This window comes from Cyprinus carpio, chromosome A12 (genome assembly GCF_018340385.1).
Source record: "Cyprinus carpio isolate SPL01 chromosome A12, ASM1834038v1, whole genome shotgun sequence".
Lineage (NCBI taxonomy): Eukaryota > Metazoa > Chordata > Actinopteri > Cypriniformes > Cyprinidae > Cyprinus > Cyprinus carpio.
Genome location: NC_056583.1, coordinates 24,814,206 through 24,838,725, shown reverse-complemented (window position 1 = coordinate 24,838,725; position 24,520 = coordinate 24,814,206). Strand labels below are relative to the sequence as shown.

Genomic DNA, 24,520 nt, shown 5'->3' with positions numbered 1-24,520 from the left:
AGCATTCAGCAATCATACAGTATCAAATAATTATACAAAAATATATATTTGTTTTATTTCGTTTTTTGGAATACGTGGAGATTCTCTGGAGGCTGAACTTAAACTTTAGAAAAAAATATTTTTTTTCTTTAAAGACATTTATACTTTTATACAACAAGGATGCATTAAATTGATCAAAAGTGCCAGTAAAGACATTTATAATGTTACAAAAGATTTCTATTTCAAATAAATGCTGTTCTTTTGAACATTCTGTTCATCAAAGAATCCTGAAAAATAAAATGCATCACTTTCCACAAGAATTTTAAGGAGTTTTCAACATTGATAATAACCAGAAATGTTTCTTGAGCAGCAAATCATCATATTAGAATGATTTCTGAAGATCATGTGACACTGAAGACTGGAGTAATGATGCAGAAGATGCAGAAAATACAGCTGCACATCACAGAAATAAATTTCAGTTTAACAGATATTCACATAGAAAACAGCTGTTTTGAATTGTAATAATATTTCACAATTTTTACTGTATTTTTGATCAATTAAATGCAGCCTTCTTTCAAAAGCAAGTGTTTTACTCGCTGAAGGTCGTGTTGTTGGACTCCTCTGCAGTGTCTGTAGAAACAGCTGTATTAATAGCAGTGAGCTCAATTTTGGGTGTTATTTTTACCAGCGAGGAATGTGCAAGAATGAGAGGCTGCCGTCACGTCTTCTATTAAAACCATAAAGTCTGTATGTAAACAGATCTCTGTCTTCCACTTTAGGAAAAGTTCTGGTGCACTTGATCTTGGTGTTTGTATTTAGACGGTCCTCGTCGCTGGTGCTGGCGTACCTGATGCTCTATCATGACATGCCTCTGCACACGGCCATACGATGCATCATCCAGAAACGAGCCATCTATCCCAACAGGAACTTCCTGGCTCTGCTGCTGGACCTGGACCTGCAGAGGAAGAAGAAGCACAGACGGTGTGTCCTGCTCTGACTGATCACAAACGATCACGACAGATGTGACGAGTGATTTGTCTCTCCACACTGAAAGCGACAACATAAATGCAATCAATATGTGATGCTTACAGTAACGTGGAGCTGGAATTTGGACCAATGAGATTTGATTGTGGGCGGAGCTTATGCAAAAGGAAAAGTTATTTTCTTCTCTTAATGAGAATTTGCTAAATATGTCATCACCCTCAGGCCATCCGAGATCAGGATGAGTTTGTTTCTTCATCAGGTTTGGAGAAATGTAGCATGGCATCAGTGTCTCAGCAATGGATGCTCTGCAGTGAATGGGTGCCGTCAGAATGAGAGTCCAAACAGCTGATAAAAACATCACAATAATCCACAAACTCAAAAATCTCAAAACCTGAGAATGAGGACATATTCAGCAAATGTTAATTTTTGGGTGAACTATTAATTTAAATAAAAATGTTAATGTGTATGCTTATCATACACAAATACTGGTTGGTATAGTCCATTTTAACTAGATTGTTATATATTTATATATATCTGGATGCATCTAAATGCAGACTATTGCAACCAATATTTGTGTGTTAAGCATTTCTCAGCCTCCTCTATTATCACACAGAGTTGTGCCCTATGTAGAGTGTTAAATCGGTCACTTATTAGGGATGGTTAGGATAATGGACAGCTGAGAGTCAACGAAGAGGCTTCCAGAATCCACTGACGATGCAGAGATATCTGACATGTAATAACACATCAGTGGATTTTGGGTAAATACTGTGAATTCTGACTGCAGTGGAAGGCTTGAACATGCACTTCATATGCAAACATGTCTATGCACTTTCAGTATGAGAGTAAATACAGTTACAGAGAGATAGTCAGTGAAAAGGGTTTGATAAAAATCTGTGATTTAAAAGACAAAACAAACAAACAAACAGATATGTATCATGCAGTTTGAGTAAACTCATGCCAAGAGGCAGTTTAGCAATTATTTCTTCAATCACAAACACAGCACACTACCTCCAGCAAATGTCCAGTTTGCTCTTGTGGATCATAACACGACGAAAAACAGGAGGACCAAAACACCACAGATTCACACAGTGTGACAGATACTGTACATTACAGTAGGTTACACATTTTAAAAGCTAAAAATAAATATTAAAAAATGATATCAAGTTGCCTTATCAATTATTTGAAGTGAGAATTTACAGCCTTATACAATGACTAAATATCTTAATATTGATTTTTACAATTTTAGACAAACATTATGAAAACAAACCCCTTTTCCTTTAGAATATGTGCTAAGTCTGTTTTATTTATAGATCATATTGTCTCTGTACAGCACTTTGGTCAACCTTGGGATGTTTTTAAATTGTTTTTAAATATAAATAAACAAATATTTTATGTTTTAAATATAAATGAAATGAAAATGAGAATAACATGCACTGATTGATTCATTTAAAATGTATTAAAGTGCATAAAGTCCATTATGATTTCATGTTGACTTGATATTTTACTGTACATTTTATTTATTACACTGCTGTTCAAAAGTTTAGGATCAGAAAGATTATTAATGTTTTTAAAGTCCCTTCTGCTCATCAAGGTTGCATTTATTTGATCAAAAATGCAGAAAAAAACAGTAATATTGTGCCAAATAACAATTTTAATATACTTTAAAATGTCATTTATTTCTGTGACGTAAAGCTGTATTTTCAGCATCATTACTCCAGTCTTCAGTGTCACATGATCTCCAGAAATCATTCTGATATGCTGATTTATTATCAATGTTAGAAACAATTTTTGTTGATCTATATATTTTCAGGATTCTTTGATGAATAAAAAGTTCAAAAGAACAACATTTATTCAAAATAGAAATCTTTTGTAACAATAAACATACCGTTCAAAACCTTGGGACCTGTGCATTTTTATTTTCTTAAATTTTTTTGAAAGAAATTAATACTTTTATTCAGCAAGGATGCGTTAAATTGATAAAAAGTGACAGTAAAGTCTTAAACTTTTAGAAAAGATTTCCATTTGGAATAAATGCTGTTCTTTTGAACTTTTTCTGCACGAAAGAATCCTGAAAAATAAAATGTATCACGCTTTCCACAAAAATATGAAGCAGCAAAAGCTGTTTCCAACAGTTTGATAATAAATCATCATATTAGAATAATTTCTGAAGATCATGTGACACTGAAGACTGGAGTAATGATGCTGAAAATACAGCTGCACATCACAGAAATAAATTACAGTTTAAAGTATACTGAAATAGAAAATTTCATAAGCAGAAGAGACCTCTATATATATTTATAATTAAACAAACTATTTATTAAAAACAAAAAGCAGCTGTCCAGCAAAGTAAATGAACTCCTTGTGTTGAGAGTGAAGAGCTGATGTATTTTTATCCTGCCGCTGTGGGTATGAGCTCATCTAATTTAAGACGCTGTTACTCAGACACAGATGTGTGGAAATGAGCAGAATCGTCCCTCTGTCTGGATTCAGTTATAATCAGTGTGATATGACAGAGGATCTTCTCACCAGAGGATCTTACATGCTTTCTTCTGCTCCCTGGTGCTTCCATATCAGGATCCCCGAAGAAAGAGACTGTTTAGAGCAGCATGAATCAGATTATACCGTATATATAAATAGATTCATAGACAGGCTTGAACAACACGTCATACACACACACACACACACACACTGACGAGCTGTTCCTCAACACACCGTGAGTCTGTTTGTGCTTGAAAATCTGTTTTAGATTCATTCAAATAGATTCCTATGATACATATGCATTGGTTATATTGAGGTATATTGATTAATGTTTGCTTAGCAAGGCGTGAAGCTGTTATTTGATCACATGCTCGATTGAGACTTTTAATAGCACTTTATTAATTTTAACTTGAGGAACAGGAAAATGAACAGGATCAAGAGGTTCATAAAGAGATAAAGATAGTAATTGCTCGTTGATGCATTCACAGCTTACATGACGGTCAACTTGAAAATCATTTTCATATTTTTAATCATCTTTTGAAACGTTTGAGATTAAAGTAATTTGTATCATTTTATGTCATTTATTTCTTTTTAAGGTGAGAAAAGCCAAAAAGTGTTATTTTTTGAATTAATATTTTCAATTAGTTTTTATTTTTATTTTGTTTTATAGTTTGTTTTCATTTTAATTTTAGTTAAAGTTTTAGTAATTTTGTTGTGTTTTTATTTATTGTTGTTTCCATTTTAGTTTTAGTTATTTCAGTACATCCTTGGCAGCAAGCTGAAATAAAATAAGCAAATTCTTTTATATTTTATTTGAAGTATGACATTTTTTTTTTTTTTTACGGTTTTAGTTTTAGTTTCAGTTAGGTTTTATTTTAGTTTTTTTTGAATGTATTATTTTCTTTTTTTTTATGATTTATTTTCTTTAAGACCTTTAAAATTCTATAACTAGTGATATCAGTCAACAATCACCAGCAATAATTATTTTATTCTTAATTTTTAATTAAATAACTGTCCTGGGGTCATTTGTGGTCATATGAGGTACAGCAAGAAATTAGAAAGTGACCTCATCAGTAAAAGACTAGTGATGTCATCACAAAGAGACTGAATCAGATGGGCATTTATGACATGGACATCCAGGAGCATGCTCAGAAAGTCATTAGGGTCGAGACTGTAGTGCACAAGCTGTTTTACTTCTACTGGACGTCCTCCGTTTTTAATAATGCATTCCCTGTAAGTCCTCTACTTTTGTCATTACTCATCATGATTGTGTTCAGTGCAGTTTGTGCAGTTAAAGATACATATCTGATGTTATTTACAATGGCAGGTTTATGCTTGCCAATACTGTGCATATTTTCTCATCTTTCACATGCAATGTTAATATTATTATTATTTTTTTAAATGTAGCAAATTTGTTAGTTAAGTTGAATATTCCCCATAAGCAAATGTTTAGTGGTTATGCTGTTGTTTGATATTGTGTGATGTTGTGGAATATTTATAGTTTTTGGAGTGTTTTTTTAGAGTGTATTTGTATTTTAGTTTCACACCATTCATGTGATAAAGCTACACGCTCAACATCACCTCGTGGAGTTATATCGTTAAGTGTTTCATTTGCTAATAATTAAATGTGAGTTGAACGAGGCCAACAGCAAAAATTGTTTACATGACCTTCTTTTTTTCCACGAGACATAGCATTTTGCAGAATGTCTGAGCTGGTGTTTTCCATGAATTCAAGGTGTACAGAAGGCTATCACGCTGCCAAAAGGACTAAAAATAGCACAATAAAGCAGCATTAAAGTGTATTCTTCTGTCATACAACACATTTCATATTCAAAATTGGTGACGAGATACATGAGAACCAAAGAGTGCCTGCGAATGACTTTCACCTCCTTACACAAATCTAACAGCACACGTGTCTTGTTATTGACTGCTGTGTGTTTGAGAGTAATTCTTGGAGGACGAGAACTGTTTAATTCTTCTGGTGTCTCACTGAGCAGCGGCGGAGGGCTGATAATGCCCCGTCTGATGGCTAGCGGTGGGAACGGCCGCTACGATACTAGTCCTCCAGCCTGTGTGTTGGCTGGAGAGTCTTGTGTGTCATAAAAGGAGGAGGCGGCGGTCTTGTGGAGGTGGTGAGTGCTGGAATATACATCGGAGACATGTAAGAACCCCCCTGTGTCTGTCTAACATCATACATCCATAGAGGAATTTGGTAACACTTTACAGTAAGGTTCATTAGTTACCATGAACAAACAACAAACAATACATTTATTACAGAATATATATCAATCTTAGTTCATGTTAATTTCAACCTTTACTAATGCATTATTAAAATCCAAAGTTGTGAATTAACATGAACAATGAATGACTGTATTTTCATTAACTAACATTAACAAAGATGAATACATACTGTAAAAGATGTATCGTTCATTGTTTGTTCATGTTAGTCAATACATTAACTAATGTTAATTACTGGAACCTTACTGTAAAGTGTTACCGGGAATTTTTAAAGTAGAATTTTAAATTTCAGTTTGAGACAGATCCTCATGTTTTCTGTTTTTACCTTTTCTGAAACTCTTGAACATCGTCTACACTGTAAAAGTTTGCAAATAAAACAGACTATTTGAGTGTGTTTTTACAAGAAAATACCATTTCAGTCTTTCTGTTTCAAATTTTCACATTTTATGTCTTTGTAATTAATTTCTGAGTAAAAATTGCTTCAACACTTTTTTTTCTTTTAAGATTTACCTCTACATTTTGGATGTTTTAATTTGGTTTTCAGTGAGAATTAATCATATTAATCACTTAGTTTTATAACATGGCGCTTTTAAAAATATTTAGTTTTTATAAAGTGTAAATTTGGTGCATAAATATTCACATATGTAAATGTGAGAAATTTAAAACTCCTATTACTTCATTTCTTCATGATTTTATGAGAATTTTTCAGTGTCAAATACTTTTTTCCTCTCTGACAAAATACTATTAACAGCAAAAAAAATATTTTTCTTTTTACTCAGTATTTTTGTGTTGTTGTCCAGTAAAAATATCTAAACATTCTTAAATCAAGAAATCAAGAAAATATATATATTTTTCTTTTGCTCAAGAGAAAAAAAGCTGTCAGTGGAGTAAGAAAAATGGAAAAACAAGAATATTTTTTTCTTGCCCCACTGCAAGATACGTTTTTGTCCCTTTCTTTCATTTTAAGCAAAACCTGACTTTATTTTGATACACTAAAACTTAAAATCTTAAGTCATTATGCTTCTCAAGCAAATGCATCTTGATTTAATAATGTTTATATAATTATCATAGAAAACAATAAATAAATTGTCCAGTTTCACATCTTTGTTTGAGTGATTCCTTCTAATTTTTTAAATCTTGCTCCTTTTTTTATTAATTTTTGTGCCTTAAAAAGTTGGTATGCTCCCTGTCTTGTGTTATAATTATGAAAAAAATAAATAAATGAATAACATGTTTTTTTTTTTATGGGGTGTTTTTTGTGTTTTTTTTGTTTTCTTTCATTTAGGCGTAGGGAGAGGAGGAAAAACTTTTTGTGGTATTTTATGAATCATATAACTTGGTGAACTGAACGCAGCTCACGGCAAGTTCAGCGTCAACACAGGAGCCAGTTTCTACAGAGACACTAAAATCAGCTATCACGGCGTGGAGGCCTTCGACATGCCCTCCTTTGACTTGAGCCCTTTCTTCTACTCCGCCGCCAAGTTTATTAAGACTGCCATGAGCACCCCTGGAGGTGAGGAGAGGAAACACATCAGCCACTCTAATGCTGAATTCAAGCGGAAATTAAATTTGATTTATCAGGAAGAAATTGTGTCAGTTTTTAGGACCACTAAGATTTTTTTTTTTTTTGCATCATGATATTATTTTCATTTTGTGATATCATTTGATTCTTATGCACAGTGCAGGGTTTTACTTGACTTAAACCATAAAAAGCATTAGTTACTTAAAGAAATGTTAACTTTGCTCAAATAAATTGTAAAACAAAAAAACAACACAAAAATTTTAAAATAAAATAAAAAAATGCGTAAAAAAAAAAAAAAAAAAAAAAAAAAAATATATATATATTATAATATATACTATATATATATATATAAATTAATCATTAATTTAACTTGGTGTACTAAAATAACTATAATGAAATAAAAATTAATAAATACTATATAGACATGCACATATAATATATATATATATATACTGTATATTAAATTAATCATTAATTTTATTTGTATATACTGTATATATATAACATTAATTAAAACTATAATAGTATCTCAATCACTGGCTTTTTGTAATAGTTTTATATTATATTTTTATATTTTTTTTTATATATGGGAATTTGAATGAGAAAAATATTTAATTGCCATGACAACAATGCCAAAATATATCCTAAAAATATTTTTCCTTAATGCAAAATATTGCCATTTTCCTTCTTTAAGATATAACACAAAATACTTTAAAAATACATATAATTTTCTTCTATCTTACTGAAATATGCTTGTTGCATGTTTTTGTATCTGTAGACATGTATGTTGTTTTTTCTAGGTAAGGTGCTTGTGCACTGTGCGATGGGTCTGAGTCGCTCCTCGACGCTGGTTTTAGCGTATCTGATGATTCATGAGGGCATGACGCTGGTGGAAGCCATTAAAGCCGTCGCACAACACAGGAATATCTGCCCAAATTCTGGCTTCATGGAACAGCTGAGAGAACTGGACAAGAAACTACACTGCCACGGCACTGGCCTCTAACACATGTTCAATTGTCATATATAAAATGTTAAAGAATCGTTGACACCAACAGTGAGGACAATTCCCCGAATGCAGGATTCAGAATCTGCCTTATACATATTTACTGGAATTGCATGATTTGATACAGGATTTAATTTCTCAATTAAAATGAGTTCTTTTTTTAAGGCGTTGTATTTTTATTAATTTTTTTATTGTCCAAATATCTCCTATTCATGCTTAATGTTAAGAGTCACAACAAAGTAACAGATTCAGAGTTTAACACTGCAGTGCTGTCAGAAAAACAAACAGGAGGGAAGGGGTTAAAATGAGAAGGATTAAAGACACCAATCCAAAATAAAATTAAGTTTCGGAGGAGGGTTATTTTATTTATTTTGTTTGTTAAGATTGAGAGGGGTTGAAGGTACCAGTCCAAAATACGTAAAGTAAACACAGCTTGTAAAAAAAATATTATATATTATTCAGAGGCGGAGAAAGTTATTACATTTATAAAGATTATGATGTTAAAAAATGCGTTTAATATATTTTTATTATTTAAATATATGTAATCATAAAGTTCAGAATTTCAAAGAAATATATTTTATATATTAAAATATATACATTTATTAAAATATAGTAAAATACATTTCTATAAAAAATATATGTAATCATAAAGTTCAGAATTTCACAGAAATATATTTTATATATTATAAAATATTTTATTTTAAAAATTTTAAAAAAAAAAAAAAACAAGGGCTATTTTCACATTATTATTATTTTTTTTTAATTTTAACATTTACTTTTTTATATTTTAATATATTAAAATATAAAATATATGTAATCATGACAAAGTTCAGAGAATTTCACAGATTAAATATTTTATTTTTATATTTTATATTTTATAATTTTTTTATATTTTAATATATTACATTTCTATAATTACTAGATTAAAATGTTAAATATCATGAAATCAAACTTCTTAAGAGTCCAGAGAATTTATAAAATATTTTAACAAATATAAAGTATATTTATTAAAATATAATAAAATACATTTCTATAATTGCTAGATTAAAATGTTAAATATCATGAAATCAAACTTCTTAAGAGTCCAGAGAATTTATAAAATATTTTAACAAATATAAAGTATAATTATTAAAATATAATAAAATACATTTCTATAATTGCTAGATTAAAATGTTAAATATCATGAAATCAAACTTCTTAAGAGTCCAGAGAATTTATAAAATATTTTAACAAATATAAAGTATAGTTATTAAAATATGATAAAATACATTTCTATAATTAATAGATTAAAATGTAAAATATCATGAAATCAAACTTCTTAAGAGTCCAGAGAATTTATAAAATATTTTAACAAATATAAAGTATATTTTTTTAAATATAAAATTTATAATTTTTTAAAAATAATTTTACTATTATTGTTTTTATATTATTTTATTAATTAAAAGAACAAAACTATCAAACAGAGAAGATCATAGTGCCAAACACTCATCCAAAAAAACATACCAAACGTCTTTAGGTGCATCGATCCAAACAATTAATTCTTAGATAAATAAAAAATAAAATAAAATAAAAAATTAAAATGTACACCATCTCTAGCTGAATGAACTTCAATTCAAAGATCATCTCAAAGATCCTCAGCTGTCTGTCTGTGTCTCATCTATATTTACCAACACGCAACGAGGCCAAAATAGAGACACAATACTTACTGCATCACATTCACACACAAACACAGCTCTACGTGGACGACGGACCTTGTTTAAAAAAAACCTGGATATTTGAGAAAGCCTGATTTCAAAAGTGTGATTTCTAGAGCTGGAAAAGAATATGCATAGCTGACTGAATATGTAAGTAGAAATTGTGAGTAAAACTATTTTTAAAAACCCTTATCCAGTAAATCACTGACAGACACCAGGATTACTACAGTTAACTAAAACCAGGGGGAAAAAAATATTACTTGAAATAAAAAAATAAAAAATCTTATTATTACTTATTTTGTTATGGTTAGTTGCCAAAGCAACTTTTCTATTTTTTATTTAGTTTAACATAATGTACTAAAATAACGAATTAATTTTTTTTTTAATTATATACTGTAGATATATTTAAAAATAAATAACGACAAAAATAAATATGGAAAATTAATAAGATTGTAATATTACTAGGAATGTTAATTTTATTATAAGAATATTGTTGTGAATTTATATTAAATATATTTAATATATTAAAATATAAAATATATGTAATCATGACAAAGTTCAGAGAATTTCACAGAAATATTATATTTCATATATTAAAATATATACATATATTAAAATATAATAAAATACATTTCTATAATTACTCAATTTTAATTAAAATGATACACTTTGGACATTTAAAAAAATAAATAACTAATACATATATTAAAAAGATAAGTTACTTAGATTTTTAATTTAATTAGATTTTAAATTAAAATGAAATTGTATTATTAAAAAAATTAAATTACGGAACAATTAAAATCTTTTTATTAAAGTGGTCAGTTGAACGATCTTGTTCCAGAAGTGGAAAGAGAAAAAAAAAAAAATCCCACATCAGATACAACTTATGCATATTTAAAGATTGTGCGTTTAAGATACAATTTGGTTTTTCAAAGTAACAATATTGACCTGAAAGACATCGACTTGCTAGGCAAAAAATCCTTTTATATAATTCTGTTACTTTAATTTCACTCTTATTATTTTTGAGAAATATAAATGCACTCACTTAAAATGATATAATAGATCTTTAATAGATTAAATATAGAAATGTTCCTGTAATGTGTCATAAAAACAGATCGAAGACAAACTGTACTTCAACACAAAATCAGCGGAGTGTATATATGTGGTCGTTATGATCCTGATAAATGCCCGTTTTAACAGGAAACGCGTGTAAACGAATGCAGAGGCACGCAAGTTGTGTTTCTGGAATTTCAGAAAAACAAAGAATTAATGAGATGAAAAGATTCCGCATTGGGAAATATGTGAGAGAGTTACTGGAAATCAGGTTTCTCAGGGAAAGTGCAGCCGACTCGCCGGATGATGACATTAGCGGCGTAGTGACCTGCACGGATGCACTCCTCCAACGGCTTCTCCTGAACCAACTCCGACAGGAACCCTGCAGGACACACAGACAAATACATAGAGTTCATGTATAGGTTCTAGTGAGCTGTCTTGAGATCTACTGTTCTCCCTACACAGGCAGCATCCTAACCCTAATTCTTCTGCTTGAGTCTATGGCAGCCCATAGAACTGTATGGTAAAAAGTTGTGAAATTTGGCACACGGATAGAGAACAGTCTGAACATTAGAGACTCCAAATTTGCTGTGGTTAACTCAAAGCGTCTAGCGCCACCTACTGTCCAAAGTTGTCCTTACATTGATGCAAATAACTTTTGAACCGCAAGGGCTAGAAACGAATGACACAATTTTTCTTCCTAGATGTTACAATTGTTGCGAAAATCGAACTAGATCATCTTTAGACCACGGCGCCAAAAAATTATGATATTCAAGTTGATTAGTTAAACCATTCTCGAGTAACACGTAAACGAATTTGACGAAGAGCTTGTTAAAGTAGACGTGAGGCTATATCTCTGCAACGCTTTAGCATATTCCAACCAAACTTGGTGTGTATTATAATCACCATGACCTGAGGGTACCTGCAAAGTTTCAGCACAGTGCCACCTAGTGGTCTGGAAAAATGAAAAATGGCTCTTTTTGCTTATAACGTCTGAACAGTTTGGCCAAAAATCCCAAGACTGGTCTCTTTAGATTCAGAGAAGCATACAGTTGAATGATACCCAATTTTTTTTTTTTTTTTTTTTTGTAAAATGCTATATAATGCAAATAAGAAAATGCAAATAATTACAGAGAAATGGCGAGTAATGCATTGAATGAAACATGACATTTTAAAGTAGAAAGACTGAAACAGTTATTACTCGTAAAACGTACTCCAATAATCTATTTGCAACTGAAAAAGCAAATGCAGTGTACTGTTAGCATGATATTAAAGAGTGCACTGTTAATACAATACTGAATTAATAACTCAAAGCTATAAAAATTGCCTAAAATGACCGGCCCAATCATTTACCTCCCACAAAAGCATCACCAGCGCCGTTAGTATCGACAATGTGGTTCTGGTCGATGTCTAAAACAGGAAACATTTTCACTTTATCACCTGAAAGAAGACAAACAAAGACAATTAAGGAAACACAACTCAAATGATCTGAACCCATCCAGATGTTGTTTGATGGACGTACCCACAGTGGCCACAGTGTCTTCTCTGCCCTGAGTGAAGACCACGATCCTCTGCCTGTTCTTATTGACTTTGGGCAGAGACTGAACCCTCCTCGCGATCTCAGCGATGTCTTCTGTCTGCAGGAACACGAGCACCAGAGCGAGATGTTGAGATGGTACTGAGAACGTGTTATAGGAGCCAAAAATGAACCTTTCTTCTTTTGTGTTCAGTGTGCATTACAGAGTATTTTTCACTCACCTCAAAGCCCTGTTCTTTTGCAAACGTAGCAGCTTCCTATAAAACAAACAAACATCATCAGTAATCTAACCACGCCAACTGATACGATCAGAAATCCCTGGTTTCTCCAACCTAATATACTGTGATATGAAATAAAATGAGCTCCACACATGACATTTCAGACTTCATGAGAGCTTTCATCTGTTATAGACACGGTGATGATCCTTTCCTTCCACCCTGATCTGAAGACTCACCGTCTCGTTCCCGAAGATGATGTCAACGTACGGCATGACCTTCATCAGCGGCTCTTTGAAGAACTGGCTGATGAAGGGCGCCGAGAGGTTCAGACCGAAGATCTTGTTGTTGTCAGACGCGTGTTTGGCCACTTTGAGGATGGACTCCGGAGACACGGTCAGGAAAAAGCCCTGCAGGACAGAGACCAGGATTCAGAGTGACATAAGTTACAGCTGCTGATAAATCTCTCAAACACACGCGAGGGTCAATGTGAAGCACTTACTGCAATGTAGTAAACTCTCGCCTTCTCCACCAGACTCCAGTTCCTATCAACATCCAGATGTTTCTCTTTATTATAGCAGTTTGCTGCTGCCAGGTTTGCAACCAGAGACCTGCAAACACACAATAATAGTCAAGCATTGCTCCCGATCTGCATTAAAACTGCATTAGTGCACGGATAAATCCTACATGCATTCAACAGAGATGCAACTATATTGGTGATGTTATTGGAATCAGCCATAATTAATTACATTTTTTTTTTTTTCTATTAGATTAGTCCACCTTAGTTGATAATGAAATATTAAAGGAGTATTAAGCAGTTACCATAGTTACATTGTTACAATGCTTCATTTCAGCAAAATCATTTACCGCATCAGACATATTTTTAATTATCTGCAATAAAATGCAATGACTATATTAGAGAATCCCTGGACAAAACAGTTTATTAGGTACATTATAATGGTTTGACGTCTTTATTTCAAGTTTAGTATGAATTGTGATATAAATAAAATGAATCCTTAACTATTCCGTTCAAAACTGAGGTAAGATTTATTCATTTATATTTAAAAAAAAATTACTTTTATTCAGCAAGGATGCATTAAAATAATCAAAAGTGACCATAAAGACATTTATAATGTTACAAAGGATTTCTGAAGATCATGTGACACTGAAGACTGGAGTAATGATGCTGAAAATTCAGCTTTACGTCACAGGAATAAATTAAATTTGAACAGTTATGCACATAGAAAACAGCTATTTTAAATTATAATAATATTTCACATTTTTACAGTATTTTAGATCAAATAAACGCATCCTTGATGAGCAGAAGCGGCCGTTTTATATCTGACCTGTTGTCTCCAGTAATGCAGGCCGCACAGGTTCCTGTCGGTTCTTGACTCTGTTCATAATAATGAGCATCAACACAAGCTTCAGCCGCTTTCTGCTTCAGAATCTCGCCGAAGTGATCCGTGCCTATACAGCCGAAGAACGTGGCCACCTTATGCGGCTCCTGGATCATCCACTGAGACACAGAAGATGTCAAACATACATTATTATACTAGTTTAAATTAAAGATATAAAACAGCCTTGCCATAATTCCCTAATAGACATTTCGTATACGGTGCAGAATAACGTCTGTGTGAGTTCCAGACGTACCTGAGCGATTTTGACAGAGTTCTGTGTGGATCCACCGGCATGATATTCGACTTTACTCTTCTGCACGATCTCATCAAACCTGCAGTGAGAACAAACATCACAATATGATTATATAATAATTAATATGCAATATATTATTAATCATTCCAAACTTTTGACCAGCAGGATTATATTCACAAAGATTTTGCTGGAGATATTAAAAATAAGCATGAAAGCGGTGACTGTAATGTGTGATGACGGCACTCACAGAGCTTTATGTTTCTCCTCCGCCAGAATCTGATCATTGGGCTTCAAGCCATACCTGTGCACACAACCAATCAGTTAGTTATGAAGAATCACACTAACGGAGCTCGAGGATGTGTGATCAGTTACACACAACACTCACTTATCAAGAAAATCCTTATCTAGTTAGGAATAGTTGTACAGTTGCGGAATTGCCCATCCCGAACAGAGCATTCTGACTGCACACACACGACACAGATATGATTAAATCATCTTACAACAATAACACACTTTAAATTAACTTTGCATATGAAACGTGCAATATAAATAAATGTGCACTGCCTACAAAGGAAAGTTCTAGAACTGACTCCCCCTCATTCCAAATCTGTGCATGCATTATTATTATAAAAAAAAAAAAAAAAAAAAAAAAATGTAAGCATAGAAGAGCACAGATTTGTCCCAGGCAAAAACTGCCACCAAACTCATCAGTTCATGCACGTTTTTCATTTAATACTGCGTTTTATTTATTGCACTTCAACTTTTGTAATGTCAGGCATTAGGAGTGACACAAGAGATGAGCAGATTCCTGAGTGAACTATTCCTTTAATACACATTCTGTGAGGGTGAACAGGTGGAGGTCACATGATCGGGTTTCTATGACCCTGCCTTTGAGACTTGAACCCTTGGAATGAGAGAAGCTGAACAGACCAGAATTCCTGCTCTTTTCTATACAGTGAAACTGACATCGTGGAAGATTGTTGGCTCTAAACCGCCGGCCGCAGCACCACTTTCTAGCCCTCAAGCCCTTGTTCTTCACATTTACAGTATATTTATGAATTTGGCAGATGCATTTATCTAAAGCAACTTACACTGAATCCAAGGTATATATTTTATTAGTTCTTCCCCTGGGATTTAAACCCATGACCCTAGTGTTGCTAGCACCATGATTTGCTGTTTGAGCTTCAGGAAGGTTTTCTAGTCAGCTTCACTTTTAGAGGCTCTGAATGGAGTCACAAGTCTAATATTAGCCTCACAAATGTCCAGTTTACACATCAAACCAGCTGTGTATCATGTCAACTCTATATGTCATGCATTAGAGGCTAACAACAAAAATTCTGGATTTGAATTAACATTGTGAAAAATTCATGCACTTTGACAATGAATCTTTGAACACATGGTGTGTGTTTAATGGGTTTAAATGGAATGTGTTTACAACAGAACACATGCTATAGTGCTGACTAAACTCTTTACACACACACACACACACACACACACACACACACACACACACACACACACACACACACACACACACACACACACACACACAGAGCTGAACACACAAACACATTCATTCACGCACACACATGTATTTGCAGAAATTTATTCGGGAACTGAAAACAAAACTGCAACAAAGTGATCAGGGAATGCACATGTGCAACATGCATGCTGGCATATAATGCATGCATTACTGTGATGTGTGTGAACATGCATGTCTAAATCAATCTGATAAAGACAAACACCAGAACAACTGTCTGCATGGAGGTGTAACGGAAAATGTTCTTCCAGTTATATCATTTTCAAAATCTAATCAACTGCCCTGTTTTAATAAAAAAATATGTATTTAATTTTTGTGTATAATAAGAGTTCATTCACATAAAGCTATGCACATACAGATCTCATTTAATTAAGATCATTCAATTATGTGTATATAGTCATAATATTAGCCATATCTTTTGAACCCTAATTACAAAAAAAACTATTTGAATCATAATTACAGAAATGACATTACATAATTCCTAAAGAAAGGCAGCTGTTTACCTTTTGTGTGTATTATATATATATATATATATATATATATATATATATATATATATATATATATATATCTATATATATATTATAATATATATAATATATATATATATATATATATATTATATATATATATATAAGCTGAATACGAAAACAGAATTTCTGAAGATGTCACAAATGGGGAAATAAAGCACGTTGCATCATGAAGACACACAATCCGTAAACCGGAAGCAGACAAGCAGAGAGAAAGCCACTGGAATACATATATGCAATGCTTTAGTGAAGTCTCACCTGACTGTCGGCATGATCAGATCTCACACACTTTGATTGTCTGTAGTAAGAGTCTGCTACACGCTGCGAGCGCGTGCGATTCGTTTCCAGCACGCAATGTCCTGCAACCCGGAAGCGGCTCCATACAGTTGGGTGATGATTGGTTATTTCACGTGCATGAGAGAAGGGCTCGTGAATAGATCCATATTCTGGTTGGCTGACGACACACATGTGTTTTTAAGGTCTGAAATCTTACCATCATAACCATGTGTAGCGCGTTCGCTGCATGCTTCCGACAGGATCGAACCCCAGAAGACAATAATGATGCACGCGCGCGACAGTGTGTCATATTCTCGCATGCACACGTTACGACATGTAATCATCGCTCTAAAAACACCATGCATGCACTGTGCTGCATATTCTGATATCAAATACATGACGCACGACTCACGAGCACTATGGGGCTCCATTTGTGTCAAAAATAGAGCACAGGAATGCATGCGCTGTACATTTTGTTCAGGCAGCCTATCAACAAACTCCTCAGCAGATGTTTTGGATGCAATCGAGTCATTTCTGCATATCGAATCATAGACTATTCGAGTCGAGTGCATGATGCATGTTTGCTGTGTGTGTTTAATGGTGACAGGTATCGTATCAGCTGTGCAGCATCTGAACTCGACTCAACATGACTCGATGCGCATCGTGATGCTGAAAGCAAAGCAGTGTCTGTGTGTTTATTTGCTGCTGCTGCTGATGCGTTTAGGAGGTTGCATTCATTAATACCAGGATAATCATTCAATATACAATACTTTCTGACTGTAAAGGTGATTTTGCCTGGCCTGTGTAATCATTTCACCTTCTTTTACATAAAAAATATCATCAAAATATCATAGCTGCTTTAAACTATATACTTTTTTCTATATATATTTACTTTTATAATACTGCATTAAAATAAGATCCCAAGTGTGCGGATGCTTTCTTTTTTTTGTCCTAAAACATTGCAAAGTATTTTATGTTAATATCAATATCTGTATAAGTCAGTAATTTTGCTCGACCTAAGTTAGAAGTTTGTTTTTATTTTTCTGAGGCTGTTTACATTTACAGTAGTAGTCGTAAAGGTCAGTAGGGAAAAATCAACCATAGCTCAGAAATAGTACCCTAAAAAAGTATTGTGTTTTTTGAGCAAGTCAAACATAATTACAAAAGAAGAATAGATCTACAGGAATACGTGTAGTCTATCAGAGTTTTTCTAACTACGCCTAAAAAACTTGGTAAATAATAGAACAATTTTAATTTGATTTTTACTGAATATCGCAATTATTCTTCTTTTTCCTTCATCCAGCATCTTTAGACTTACAAGAGTTAGATTTGTTGCAGATGTTCAGAAAAAAAACATGCATGCTGGCATATAATGCATGCTATTTATGTTTTTGAACATTCATGTCTAAATCAATCTGATTAAAGACCAACCCCGAACAACTGTCTGCATGGAGGGTAACCGGAAAATGTTCTTCCAGTTATAATAACTATAATTTTCAAAATTTATCAACTGCCCTGTTAAAAAAAATATGTATTTAATTTTTGTGTATACATAAGAGTTCATTCACAATAAGAGCTATGCACATACAGATCTCTGTTAATTAATATCCTTCACTTATGTGTATATATTGCATAATATGAGCATAATATCTTTTTGAACCCATAATTACCAAAAAAACTATTTTGAATCATAATTACAGTAAAAGACAGTACATACTTCCTGAAAGAAAGGCAGCTGTTTACCCTTTTGTGTGTATTAGATATATAGATATCATATAGATATATATTATATAGATATATATATATATAGATTATGTAGATATATATATGATATATAGATATATATATAGATAGATATATATATATAGATATAAGCTGAATACGAAAACAGAATTTCTGAAGATGTCACAAATGGGGAAATAAAGCACGTTGCATCATGAAGACACACAATCCGTAAACCGGAAGCAGACAAGCAGAGAGTAAGCCACTGGAATACATATAGGCAATGCTTTAGTGAAGTCTCACCTGACTGTCGGCATGATCAGATCACACACACTTTGATTGTATGTTAAGAGTCTGCTACACGCTGCGAGCGCGTGCGATTCGTTTCCAGCACCGCAATGTCCTGCAACCCGGAAGCGGCTCCATACAGTTGGGTGATGATTGGTTATTTCACGTGCATGAGAGAAGGGCTCGTGAATAGATCCATCATTCTGGTTGGCTGACAGACACACATGTGTTTTTAAGGTCTGAAATCTTACCATCATAACATGTGTAGCGCGTTCGCTGCATGCTTCCGACAGGATCGAACCCCAGAAGACAATAATGATGCACGCGCGCGACAGTGTGTCATATTCTCGCATGCACACGTTACGACATGTAATCATCGCTCTAAAAACACCATGCATGCACTGTGCTGCATATTCTGATATCAAATACATGACGCACGACTCACGAGCACTATGAGGTTCCATTTGTGTCAAAAATAGAGCACCCAGAATGCATGCGCTGTACATTTTGTTCAGGCAGCCTATCAACAAACTCCTCAGCAGATGTTTTGGATGCAATCGAGTCATTTCTGCATATCGAATCATAGACTATTCGAGTCGAGTGCATGATGCATGTTTGCTGTGTGTGTTTAATGGTGACAGGTATCGTATCAGCTGTGCAGCATCTGAACTCGACTCAACATGAGTCGATGCGCATCGTGAAAGCAGTGTCTGTGTGTTTATTTGCTGCTGCTGCTGCTGCTGATACGTTTAGGAGGTTGCATTCATTAATACCAGGATAATCATTCAATATACAATACTTTCTGACTGTAAAGGTGATTTTGCCTGCCTGTGTAATCATTTTCACCTTCTTTTACATAAAAATATCATCAAAATATCATAGCTGCTAAACTATACTTTTCTATATATATTTACTTTTATAATACTGCATTAAAATAAGTCCCAAGTGTGCGGATGCTTTCTTTTTTTTGTCCTAAAACATTGCAAAGTATTTTATGTTAATATCAATATCTGTATAAGTCAGTAATTTTGCTCGACCGAAGCATGAAGAATGCTGAGAGTTGGCTGAGGCTGTTTACATTTACAGTAGTAGTCGTAAAGGTACAGTAGGAAAAATAAACTTTAAAATAAGCTAAATTGTGTTTTTTGAGCAAGCAATATTAAAAAGTAGATTTAAGGAAAACGTGTAGAATCTATCAGTGTTTTTCTAATAAGCATAATTAAATTGGTAAAATAGACCAATTTTAATTAGATTTAATGAATATGCATATTTATTCTTCTTCTTTCCTTCATCCAGCATCTTTAGACTTACAAGAGTTAGATTTGTTGCATGTGTTCAGAAAAAAAAAATATAACACAACCATTAGTGAGAATTCGCTCAGATATTTTTATTTCATTTAATTAAAAATAAAATGATTCAAATGTATTGTATAAATATTCACTGCTCAAAAAAAAAAAAAAAAAAAACTGGACAAATTAATACTACTTAAAATATACATTTTATTTTTAATTATATATATATATATATCCCAAATTTCTCCATAAAATTTTTAAAGAACTTTTGAACTTTAACTGGGGATGTCATGTCAAAAATGTATCTGATTGATAAAAAAAAAAAAAAATTGTCATAAAATTATGAATGTCATAGAGGGTTAACTGGTAAAAACTGCAATGAATGGACTTGAGTGTTAGTGACAAAAATAAGAAGAGCATTAATGTGGAATAAATAGCTTGATATTTAGAAGGCCAATTTAATTTGCATGACCTTTAAAGCATTATATAATGCATATTCATTGACCATTTGCCAACACAAAGTCCCACACATATGATTCAGTTGATAATTAGTTCTTTTATTAAGACAAGGCACATCAGGTCTTACAGGCTGTCTTTAAAGATGAACACATTATTTACATAAAACCTGCTGGTCTCCTCAATGATAGAAAAGGCAAAGATATGAAAAGAGCCGATTCTCACTCAGATAAATATACTTGAGTGTGCTTTCTGTAGTAGTGTATGGAGCACAGTGAAGTCTTGGTGGTAATACGAGGACGGCAGCGCGCACGTGTGTGTGTGTGTGTGGTTATATCATGCAAACGGACTGGTTTGGCACAGATTACAGGAAGCACCAGGTCGCAGGTTTGATTTCCTCTTCATTTCAGTACTTGTATTAGAGTTTGCAGCGTCGTCCCTGAATGAAACTTTGATTTATATGCACGATGAACACTTTGCATCAAAAAGCACATTCAGAGGATTTTATAATCCAAAATCTGTGCTTGTGTTTTTGTTTGTGAAGACATTATAGTAGTTTGTGCATGTGACATTTATTAATACATTCAAAGAGTGAAAACAAGGCTGCTGGTATATATATATAGAGAGAGAGAGAGAGAGAGAAATGACACCTTAAGAAATGAACAGCTTCAGAATGCACTGGTTGTTTCTGTAAAAAAAAGAAAGAAATAAAGAAAATATGACCTTTCTAAAATACCAGAATTAAACTTTCCCTCAAAAAATATCAATCTGGGATCCATCAAAATGAAATAAATCATTTGAAAAAAAGCGATCGAGCAAGTGGACGTCCCTTCTTTTACACTCATGGTTGTTGAAGAACAAGGTTTTGATTTGGAATAGTTGAGTCCAGATGTGGACGACACGTCTGCATTGACATATAGGACCTGGACTGTAATGCTTCCCCCAGTGCATGCTGGGATATCGGCGCTGGCTCCTGCCTCACTGGTACCAGGGCGTCTTGCGGACCCAGCGCAGGGTGAACCCGGCGTCCATGCGGATCTTGATGGAAGCGGCCTCAGCTTCTCTCACCGTCTCCTTCACCGACTGCATCAGGTTCTGAGCGTTATGGACCAGCATCTCGGTGGCCTGCGGGAGAACCAGCGCACATTTAGAGCGGTTTCATCAACAAACAGGGTTCAGCGGAGGCGAGATCTGACCTGCTCGGATTCCTCCTCGCTGATGTTGGTGCGTCCCAACATGGTGGCCTTCACCGTGGAGAGGATCTTCAGCTGTGTGCTGATGGTGGGAATCCTCTCACACACCTGCAGAAACACACAAAAACACATGAAAATATCCCTCAGAATGCATTCACAAAAACAGAGTCAAAAAGTGGATTATAATCTGTTGTAGGACCATTTTAACTATTGTAGCAGTGTTAAATCAGTGTTCTCAGTCATTTCCATGCATGCATAACATTTTTTGTTCACTAAAAAGCACAAAACTAATACAAGCAGATTGCATTTGAATGCATGCCTATCATTGGTTGGACGTATTGAACGAATGCATCCGCTTCACTGAAGAAATCCAGGTTTTGAGACTGAACGAGGCGTCTGATTCTGAACAAACTGTATATGAATCTTGTTGAAAGGGGCGTAAAAATGGCACAAAAAGAAACACTCAACAAATCTTTTTGGTGAATAGATTCACAAGAGTAACTTTGGTGAATCATAATCCCCCAAAATCTAGATGGTGTAACGTTTGAAAATTAAGAATTTAAGAAAGTCATACATATTACTGCTGTAAATTTACACATGTACTGTTAAAATTTATATTATAATTTTTTTTATTTTTCTAAAATTTTGTAATTTTTCTTACATTTTTAAAAATATTTCTTAATTTTTTATTTTACAGTAAAATATTACAATATTTACTTTGATTCATATATATATATATATATATATATATATATATATATATATATATATATATATATATATATATATATAGATATAAAATATTTATAACAACAATAATTTTTTATATTAAAATATTTATTTTTGATAAATATTTTTATATATAATTTTATAACAATACATATTTTATATTATTATTAATATAAATTTAAACTTTACAACTGTAAAATTACTGTATTATATAGTTATATACAATTTTTAATCAGAAAAATCAGTTAGTTAATTTTTCCCACCAAATAATGCAGACCTAAAACCAACAACCGAATTAAACTGGAATGTATTCCAGTATCTTTTATCTGGTCTCAGTTTGGTTTGCTTTTGAGCAGTTTTGGTAGCTTTCTGGGTAAAAAAATAAATAAATAAATAATAATAATAAAAAAATGTTGATAAAGTACTGCTGGCATCCTGTTTCACATAAAAAGATAATTACTGAAAAAAAAAAATAAATAAATAAATAAATAAATATATAATGTCAAATAAAAATAAAACAATATAAAAAAAATATAATCATGAATAAATCTCAAACTCTGAAACACATCATCCATTCATCATGGGCTCTGCTCTTCTCACCTGCAGTAAGTTGGTTCGTATGCGTTTGTCTGTGCACTGTTTGGCGACCTCCTTGGCGAGGCGCGTGACCTCGTCTGAGGCTTTAGCGATGTCTTTGGCGCACTGGATGAGCGCCCTCTTATTCCCGCTGGCGCCTCGGACCAGTCGAGACATCTCGGCCATCAGCAGAGCCATGCGCTTGGCCGCACCGATGATGTCATTACCCTGCAAGAAACCTCGTTTAAAATCTACACATGCGCCTCAAACCCTCCCAAACCCACGCGGCAGGCTCGAGCAGACTCACCTTGCTGGACCACTTGCGGGCCTCGTCGTGCAGCTGCCGGGCGGCCACCATCATGGGCTCGCTGACCATCTCTCCGGCCTGCTGCTCCGGGAACTCCTCGTCCTTCTCCTCCGGCGGCGGAGGTCTGGGAGGAGGCACCTCACCCTCCGGCAGCGGCGGTTTGGGAGGGGCGGCGTTGTCGCTTATCTAAAGGAGAACCGGGATTCGTGTTTAAAGTCGTGCTGGTGCAGTAAATGTATGCAGCTGTGGCGAATCTGACCTGCAGGTGCTCCAGGTCCGGAGGAGGAGGAGGAGGGAAGTCCGGCTCCTGCGGCTGGAACGCCTCCTGGACCTTAGCCACGGCCCCCAGGATCTTATAACCCGAGTCCAGGAACCCCCTCTGAAGGCCTGACCAGGAAGACAACGGGCACAGGTTCAACATGCGATGTGTTTCAGAGTGTTCATGTACACGCCAGCGGCTCGAGATCCAGTGTTTTCAGCATCTCAGAGCGGCAGGAAACACTGCTCCACTGTATTTCAGAACACGACCGGCTCCAACCATCTTTCCAAACTTCTAATGAGACTTGTAGGTTAGAAAGTCATAAACAGTAATATTCTATTTTTACTTTTATACTGTAAAAAAAATATTATTATTCCCCCCTAAATACTATTTTTTTTTATTTTACAGTGAAATGTAACAAACAGCTTTTTTTTAATTTTGTTTAATTTTTTTTTTTTAATTAGTAGTAGTGATTTTTATAGTTGGTAAAAATATTATAATATTACATTTTTTATAAACCACATTTCTGCCAAATTGTGAAGCCCTACAAACACACACTTCATAGTGTTATGTTGAAATATTAATATTTATTTTTTTATTATTTTTTTTTATTTTTGTGTTATTTTGTTAATTATTATTATACTTATTATTAACATAATTTTATAGTCATAGTTTTATATAAATAATTTTTTTTGCCAAATTGTGAAGCTCTAAAACTATACATTAAATATTTTGTTAGTAATAATAATAATAATAATAATAATAATAATAATAATAGTAATTTTTTGTTTGTTAGTTTAATTTTTTTATTTGTTAGTATTAATAATAACAATTTTATAACCATGTTAATATATAAATCACAAAATTATTGACCAAATTATGAATCCCTACAATCATGTACAATCATGTAATCAAATTCTATTTAATTATTATTATTTATTATTTTATAGTCATATTTATAATAAATCACAACATTTTTGGTTAAATTATTTAATA

The 24,520-nt window shown here is 33.4% G+C and overlaps 2 protein-coding genes and 1 pseudogene across 3 annotated transcripts in view; 1 reads left to right on the top strand and 2 right to left on the bottom strand.

The window, feature by feature from the left end:
• Positions 1-7,024: 7,024 nt before the first annotated feature.
• On the top strand, positions 7,025-8,219 carry LOC109110084 (dual specificity protein phosphatase 13-like). Its single transcript, XM_042768139.1, has 2 exons — positions 7,025-7,192; positions 8,002-8,219. Exons 1-2 carry the CDS (start codon positions 7,117-7,119, stop codon positions 8,202-8,204), a joined length of 279 nt encoding a protein of 92 aa, XP_042624073.1. The 5' UTR covers positions 7,025-7,116; the 3' UTR covers positions 8,205-8,219.
• Positions 8,220-10,687: 2,468 nt separating this feature from the next.
• On the bottom strand, positions 10,688-16,792 carry LOC109110076 (annotated as a pseudogene).
• Positions 16,793-20,540: 3,748 nt separating this feature from the next.
• vclb (vinculin b) overlaps positions 20,541-24,520 on the bottom strand; it is a 31,191-nt gene continuing 27,211 nt past the window's right edge. For both annotated transcript variants that reach the window (XM_042768137.1, XM_042768138.1), the window contains 5 exons: positions 23,525-23,652; positions 23,266-23,451; positions 22,983-23,186; positions 21,657-21,761; positions 20,541-21,585 (listed from right to left, as the gene is read on the bottom strand). In XM_042768137.1, coding sequence (XP_042624071.1) covers positions 21,439-21,585; positions 21,657-21,761; positions 22,983-23,186; positions 23,266-23,451; positions 23,525-23,652 — 770 coding nt within the window. In that variant the 3' untranslated portion in view covers positions 20,541-21,438. The remainder of the gene's footprint in view (positions 21,586-21,656; positions 21,762-22,982; positions 23,187-23,265; positions 23,452-23,524; positions 23,653-24,520) is intronic.

Bases quoted from the DNA above. Each gene is read 5' to 3' on its own strand.
- LOC109110084 (XM_042768139.1), top strand. From the start codon at position 7,117: ATGCCCTCCTTTGACTTGAGCCCTTTCTTCTACTCCGCCGCCAAGTTT. The intron at 7,193-8,001 runs GTGAGGAGAGGA...TGTTTTTTCTAG, and splicing joins TGCCATGAGCACCCCTGGAG to GTAAGGTGCTTGTGCACTGT.